General features: G+C 37.7%; 1 protein-coding gene across 1 annotated transcript; it reads right to left on the bottom strand.

Annotated features, from left to right (window-relative positions):
- Positions 1-7,165: 7,165 nt before the first annotated feature.
- On the bottom strand, positions 7,166-8,130 carry LOC134743868 (uncharacterized). The gene is made up of 3 exons (XM_063677495.1): positions 7,817-8,130; positions 7,458-7,632; positions 7,166-7,361 (listed from the first exon to the last, which is right to left on the bottom strand). Exons 1-3 carry the CDS (start codon positions 8,115-8,117, stop codon positions 7,250-7,252), a joined length of 588 nt encoding a protein of 195 aa, XP_063533565.1. The 5' UTR covers positions 8,118-8,130; the 3' UTR covers positions 7,166-7,249.
- Between the last annotated feature and the right edge of the window lie 365 nt (positions 8,131-8,495).

Here is an 8,495-nt window from a genome sequence, read left to right as displayed (position 1 = left end):
GGTTTTCGGCATTGAATGTGTTAATAATCGAATATAAGTACTTACCACCAATGTAAGCGACCTGAGTCAGATATCATAATGGAGATTATACAATCAATACATTTAGAATCGAGTTTTCATTGCTTATCTTAAAAAAAACGTACTTGGATAGTAAAAAGCCCTTTTTTTACGCAGGGGTAAATGCATTTACGCATCTCACCTCCGGGCTGGGGAAGCCCATTGGGGGGTGGTATGTGGGAATCGCTCCTCCCGTAACTTCCTCTGCTAGCCAGAGCAAGAGGAGGAGAATACCCACTAACATCCCCTGCGGCTTTTCCGTCTATGCCGTTGAGGGGGGTGCAATGGGGTCGCAAGCATGTCGACCACGGCACCCCCCCGATAGTAAAATGCCCTAGGGCATAAACGATCACTTTCAGCCCGCTTCATAGATAAACAATGAGCCACTTTTAGACCATGAGCAATGAAAAAAACGTGTCTTCGAGGCGTGTTAACATATTTTTGGACCAACGGTCATAATTGTTGTAATGATGTTTTTGTACTCGTTGACTGTAATGGTTGAATTAAGATTTCGTATACCAAACTATAATTGCGTACTTTTAATGTATCCCAACTCAACTATAATATTAATTTCGATACGCTGTAGTCAACTATAAAAAATTTTGACCAGTCACGTGCTGCCGCGCTTCCATAGAAAAGACTAAACGGGCAACAGTAGTCGCGCGTTGAAGTCTTTTGTATTACATTTTTGTGCAGTCGCCATAAGACATATCGGAACGGCCACGGTGCTCACAAATATCTGAACACGCCTCTATTGTCAAGGCGCTACAGTGCATGTTCAGATATTTTTGAGCACCTCGGCCGCTCCGATATAACTGATGGCGACTGTATTACCAATTTTCATTAGATATGTAATTATTTAGGTTTTATAGTAAAAAAAGTATTATTTTAGATGACTCGTAGAAAAAGTATTATATACAATCAAGCTTTTTAATCTCGTACTTCACTTAGGCAACTCAGCAAGCTTTGGTGCCTAATCACGATTGTATAAAATACTATTGTGAAATCAACTGTACAAGTTCTGTTAGTCGAGGCACTGCCAATGAAATCAGAATCCACTTGGTATTGCAGTGTTATCGCGCGCTTATTTGAAATTGGCACCGGAGATACTGGTAGGTGAGATACCTTTGGCAAACGAGTCGCTTTCTAAAATTTTATGCTGCAATAAATCGCTTTTCGGTGTTGTTTATTCCTTATAATACCTACGTTTTCGTTGTAATCGTATCGTTATCGTATCGTATCGTATCGATTTTTATTTACACATTATTTTTTACTAAAACAAAACTCAATCGCTTAATTAAGTGTTAAAATTATCTCCGACGTTATGACGACGAGGGATTATACGCGATTAAGTCCCGATTTAGTACATAATAAAGAATACATTTTTTGTTTTTGTTTTTACTTGTATTTGCTTCTAAAACAAGGGACAGTCTAAACGAATATGCTAACGGCCAATCACGAAACATTTGATTGAAAATTTGGAGTATTTTTTATATTTCATTGATACTTGTAAAATTCCTACCGCTGTTTTCGATGTGTTTATTGAAAAATACTGCAAGTGATTTTACATAATGACCAAATTTCAACTGTGTTTTTTTTCTCCAATCATATAGTTTTGAGAATGATGCCCCAACTATTAAATGTCAATTGAGCAAGTGCTTTACAGAGAAATTGTGCGCATGTCTAGGTATGATACTCTAGAATGCAGAATATACGTATTTTTTCATGATTTTTTCCAATAAATGGAGGCTCTTGTGCCAAGTGTCGCGACTGATCTAATATAACAAAAATCCTTACTGCTTTTTCCATATTTATGTTTAAATGAATCATGAATAAGACTGTACTGCCGTGTCAGACGTATCTCTGCTATCTTTGGATAGCAGAGATACGCCTAACCAGTGCAAAATGAAACTAGACACTATCCTTTATATAATACTTAAACAAAATTTCAAAAAATGTCTTTAGTTACTGAGATATTTCATGTTTTAAGATAGACGTTTTCGAATTTTTGGACATTGAGTTATGCGTATCTCTTCTAACTCAAGTTAGAATAATTATGCGTAACTCTTCGCAGTTTTTTTACGGCAAACTGGATATCTACTATCTCGAGTTATCATAGTTTCGCGTAACCACACGCAGGTAGTACGGCGATAGGCGGCTCGCGGTGAGGCGGGGGGTGGGGCGCGGAGGGAAAGGCTCGTCGCTCCTTGCCACGTGTATTTGTTTATTTGTGTCGTTTTCAAACAAAAGGTACCACATTGTCGCTTATCATAAGGACATTCTGGCAGGTTTTTCGTATAAAGATACAAGCAATTTTCGTCCTTATGGTAAGCGACAATGTGGTACCTTTTGATTGAAAACGTCACATTTACATTTCATTACGTACGTAATATTGACCCGGTTAAGTTAGCGTTCCGGTGTTTTTTTATGTTGTTTGTTCAAAATATGATAAATTAGTCTTTGAAATGAGTTTTTTACGAAGTAAAGCCTTGTTACGAATGTATAGTGATAGAAATGTGGTAGAAAACAAAGGTTGTGTGACTAATTATCTTAGCTAATTTCACTTTGTAATCATTGCTGAAAACCCTGTGAAAAACTAATCTATTTCGTTTTTTTTAAATCTTAAGATAACCTACATAGGTACTGAACTGTTTATCGTCGTCCGCTGTCTGTCATGAACTAGTCGTCAACTGGTCTTGTGATTGTCATGTCTAATTTTGAATTTAAATGTCGGTCGTTCCAAATGTTCCAATATTCCAAATATGTATGTCAGTCAGCCAGTCAGTCAGTCGGTCTATGTCAGGTCGCCACGGAGGTTAGAAGCCCCGACAGGTACCTACTTACAAAAATCTTAACGTAAATAAAAAATGACAAACACAAAATTAATTGAAATAACTGACAATATAATATAAGTAATGCACGAGTACTATCTTGTTACATACTTCTGTAGTAGTTTCTTTCTTCTGTAGAAGATAACTAATAAATGCATAAAAAGTAAGTAAAGTTATGAACATAATTTATAAAACATATTTTTACTCTTCTTTTCATTTTTATTACTAAAAGCAAGAAAAAGTTTCAAACAGTGTCAGTAGAGGCAAAATATTAGTTTAAACATATATTTGGATCGCTGGAGTGTCTTATTTTGAAATACATAGAAACGTATAGTTAATGATTCTGATTCTGAATAAATTTTTTGGAGTAACTGACCTTAATATTTTTACTATATATCTTCTAATACCCACAATAAATTTACACCAAACCTGAACCAAAACCTGAGTTCCACTAGGTACAGCCGGGGTTCATCATCAGCTCTATCTTGGGTACTGCTCTCCCAAGTGCTCATCAAGGCGTGTCGGATGACCAAAACAGCGTTTGCCTACGTTGCACCAAACCTGAGTTCCACTAGGTACTACCAGGGTTCAGTATCAGCTTTATCTTGGGTACTGCTCTCCCAAGTGCTCATTAAGACGTGTTGGATGACCAAAACAGCGTGTGCCTATGTTACACCAAACCTGAGTTCCACTAGGTACAGCCGGGGTTCAGCATCAGCTCTATCTTGGGTACTGCTCTCCCAAATGCTCATCAAGGCGTGTCGGATGACCAAAACAGCGTTTGCCTACGTTGCACCAAACCTAAGTTCCACTATTAGGTACAGCTCTCCCAAGTGCTCATCAAGGCGTGTCGGATGACCAAAAACGGCGTTTGCCTATGTTACACCAAACCTGAGTTCCAATAGGTACAGCCGGGGTTCAGCATCAGCTCTATCTTGGGTACTGCTCTCCCAAGTGCTCATCAAGGCGTGTCGGATGACCAAAACAGCGTTTGCCTACGTTGCACCAAACCTGAGTTCCACTAGGTACAGCCAGGGTTCAGCATCAGCTCTATCTTAGGTACTGCTCTCCCAGTTGCTCATTAAGACGTGTTAGATGACCAAAACAGCGTGTGCCTATGTTACACCAAACCTAAGTTCCACTAGGTACAGCCGGGGTTCAGCATCAGCTCTATCTTGGGTTCTGCTTTCCCAAGTGCTTATCAAGGCGTGTCGGATGACCAAAACAGCGTTTGTCTACGTTGCACCAAACCTGAGTTCCACTAGTTACAGCCAGGGTTCAGCATCAGCTTTATCTTGGGTACTGCTCCCCCATCTACTCATTAAGACGTGTTAGATGACCAAAACAGCGTGTGCCTATGTTGCACCAAACCTGAGTTCCACTAGGTACAGCCAGGGTTCAGCATCAGCTCAGATCTATGTATACTAAAACCTTCTCCAAAATGTTACAAACATTTTTCTGAATACCGCATCAAACTCGGTTCAGCCAAACGCGAGATAATCTCGGACAAACATACGGGTCAAACTGAGAACCTTTTTTTTAAGGCGGTTAAAAGTTTTGGAGTAACTGACCTTCTGCCGTTAATTCCGCCTTTTACACTTACTGGGATTAAATATTAAATAAAGTACATACAAACAAACACACACACACACACACACACACACACACACACATACATACATACATACATACATGCAATACATACAAACGCTATTAAACATAAGGCTCTTTCCACCATACGATTGATCTACTTTATAACCAATGATGTAAGGACTGATGGAAATCGGGCTCCTTGTATGTAATGTGAGTTAGCACAATATAAAATGGATTATCTTGTGTAGTCTGGTTACGCGTTTTACTAGGAGCACTAATACAACGAACTCTTACAACTTAAGATAAAAGAACTACGCGTGACCACCTCAATATTCCCCATGCCCTGGTTACACGTTTTACTAGAAGTTGATACAATGTAGTCTTCTAACTTTAGATAAACGAAAACCGCAATAAGCCGGCGAGCCGTGGCCACGCGAAATAGTATGAGCTCTCATACAACGAACTCGTCTAACTTTAAGTTAACATAGTTACGCGCAACCACCAAATGTATGAAACAGTGGTTACGCCAAACTATGTTTATGCGTTTATTTCAAAAACTATGTACTTTTACAAAAAAAAAGTAAAGAAATATTATTCTTCACGTCTATTGAAACACAAAACACATATTAAAAATGACTTAACTCAATAAACTCACGAAATATATGAGTTTATTAGTTTTCACGCTCACCAAAAACTTTAAAGTCGATTTACTCAAAACTATGTTTTTTGAGATAGCAGAGATACGTCTGACACGGCAGTGTAACCACGCTGTCTACACGGCTATGAATACCATTTCGCCTATGTGTAGTTATCTCTGATTCCGTTCAAAGGAGTACCAGATTGAAAGGTTTAAGCTAAGCGCTATTCCGCACGCGAGTGCAGGAGCCGAAGAAAACTTTACGTCCCCAACAGCATTTATACGTCATTATGACGTTAGCGACGTCACTATGACGCCATAATTACGTCATTATGACGTCGCTGACGTCACTTTGCTACCTGGGGTACATCGTTTGGGATACCAACTCCTTGCCGTTGCAGCATTTGACACGTTTCCCAACGCACAACACACTGTAAATTTCCTTGATAAGTAGTCGCGTTAGAGTTCGTCGAGAGTGGAATGTTCATCGTCGTCACTTATTTTATTAAAGACATTGACAGTGACATCACCCTTCATTTTATTAAGATTGACAGTCACATCGTTCGTTGCCCTATGCTTCCGTGCTCGAACATTAGAAAGCGAAATACCTAAATGCTTGTTAAAAAACTTAAATGTCTACTTCTAGACCAATTATGACTGATTTTATGAAATAAATTGTTTGATTTTGGATGTATTTTTAGGAAACGTAAATTTTGACATTAATATTTTTTAATTTATCTCGATTTTTTTGTGATTAGCTTATGTAAAAATGTATGACCCGTAAAATATATTTTACAAATAAAGAAACTAAACTAGTAGCACTGCAGCGTTACTGGCACTGCTGGAGTTACAATCAGAATGTATCCGTAACATGGACGTTGTACCAGACGAAACTGAATGGGTTGATGATTATCTTGTACAGTTAATGAAAATGTTGTGTATAGTACCCATACATGCAACGTCGTGCATACATTTAATGATCTAAGCAAAAGCGTAATTGGTTCCTAGTCAAAAGTACCGCCACCGGATTTCTCCCGGGAAGAATCCACGGCAGGCCAGACTTGAACCGTACAAATGCTGTTTCGTTTAGCCCCGCTATTAACATTATGTGGCCCACGAAACAACGTGACTGGGTTATTTGGAATAGGGTTTGTAACAGCTTCAAGGTATTTGCGGTTAAGGTTAATAAAAAGACGCTATTGTTTGTGAATATGGATGTAACCTATGGTTTTTTTTATGTACACGCAAACAATATTGTCAAAGTGTTATAGTACCTACCAAATGATTGTATCTTTATTAATTTTGAAACATACATTTGGTACAACAGTTGGTCTTAAATGTATGATATAGTATCACTATAATGCTTCTTGTTCTTTGCCTGTCCCTCTTCCCAGTTTATCTGGGGTCGGGCCTCCTTGTATGTCTGCGCCAGAGTGCTCTGTTCTGGCTTGTCTGCGTACTCAGGTTCTCTTTCCGGATCTCTTTCTGCATGTCTGACCACCAGGTGTTGGGTGGTCTTCCGCTTCCTCGGGATTGGTTGGGTATATTTAGGGCCTTTTTAACAGAATGGTCATCATCACGTCTAAGGATATGGCCATACCAGCGCAATCGCTATATGCTATCACTATAATGCTTCACCACAAATAACTACAGAGGACATGTAGTGTGCAATTATAACTAATTCTTAATTGATAATAAAATATATCTACACGACAAGTTAAAAGGTAATGAAATTTCCTGAGTCTGACAAAAAATCTTGAATAGAGTACCACTTATGCTTTAGTTGAAAGGAAATCATACAATATTTTTTTAAATTTCTTTGAATTATTAATTTTTAAAATCTCTTGGTAGCCTATTATAAATCACAAAAGAGCACTCAATTCCTAAATATTTCCACTTTTATCCCTTTAATGTTTTTAACATGATAAGAAACTATTTAACCATTTTTTCTTACCTGTAATATAAGGAAGGATACCTAATATGGAATATTACAGAAGCTTGCGTGGACTGCAAAAAACATCACTAAAAATTAATTTCTGGAAGTAAAAGAACCGCGTTGCGGAAATATTATTATATCCAGACGATACAATCCATAAAAAACGATTTGATGACGGCCTTTGTATAAATGGCCTCAATAGAAAAACTCTTTGCTTTCGGTCAATATATCCGCAGAATGCCCCAGGTCCGGAGCGTCGTTGCCTTCATAGATGCCTCTATTTTTCTGTGCCAGCGTTTTAACAAACCTGGAAAAATCAAAAGTTAGCAAAAAGTATATTAAGTATATACATATATTAACATCACTTTGACGCGTACTAAACTGTAGGACATACACCACTTACTTGTAGAAATGTATAAAACCATCGCGCTTGTCCTTGAAGGTTCTTTGTTCCTCTTTAATATACTTTTCAAAAAGGTCGTCTGAATCTTTTAAATTAAACAGATTATTGTCATTAATTTCAATTCCATGATCACTTCTTAATACCTCTTGATGATCACCTTCTTTGACCGCATCATCTAAATCAATTAATAAACAAACTATAAATTCGTGAAACTAAGCTAAACTTCCAAATACAGAAGAAAGATAACATAGTTTTTTTTTAGGATTAGGTATTCAACATAAGTTCTGTCATTAGTGAGTCGTGAGTTCGTGACGTAGTAACATAACATCGACCTAAGTAAATACCCCAACTGCACTCACAAGTCTTTAAGTGAATAGCGTAGCTTTCCTCAACTTCCGCCGGGTCCAAATCTGCATATTTATTTATCACATAGATGGTCTTGCTCCCTTGCGATGTAGCATTCAGTGCCGCAGCTGCATTCAAGTTGTTAATAAATGCCAAATAATGATTTCTTTCATCAAACGAGTCGTTATATTCTTTATTATATTTTAACTTAAAATCGGTAAATTTATCGGTTGCATTATCAACTGTATAAACCATCCCATAAATATCTGGGATATGGAATATCAGAGAGCAAATAAATATAAAGTGAAACAACATCTTTACGTAGGAATACAAAACAATTGGCGAAATGGCTATAGTTTTCTGAACACCTATCATTTTGATTAGTATTAGGTACATATAATCGATTTAACGCACCATCGCAGAGATATCGGTAACCGTTTGGCAATCATACGAACGAAAACGACATACGACAAATTTGTAAGAATACAAAAGAGCGACCCTAAATAAAAAGGGATTCATCGTGTAATCAGCTAATCTTGCGTGAAATACAGAATCCAAGTTCGACACGCTGTAAGTGGCACGGAATTTACAGGCGTCTATATTAAATCTCCTGTTATCCGACATTGGATCGGGACAAAGGGAAAGATTTCGACAAAGTTCTAGGCCGAACGAGGAAAATTTACATTGCAAACA

Source organism: Cydia strobilella, chromosome 9 (genome assembly GCF_947568885.1).
Source record: "Cydia strobilella chromosome 9, ilCydStro3.1, whole genome shotgun sequence".
Taxonomy (NCBI): domain Eukaryota; kingdom Metazoa; phylum Arthropoda; class Insecta; order Lepidoptera; family Tortricidae; genus Cydia; species Cydia strobilella.
The sequence above is the reverse complement of the archived record's forward strand: the minus strand, read 5'-3'. Positions and strand labels throughout refer to the sequence as shown.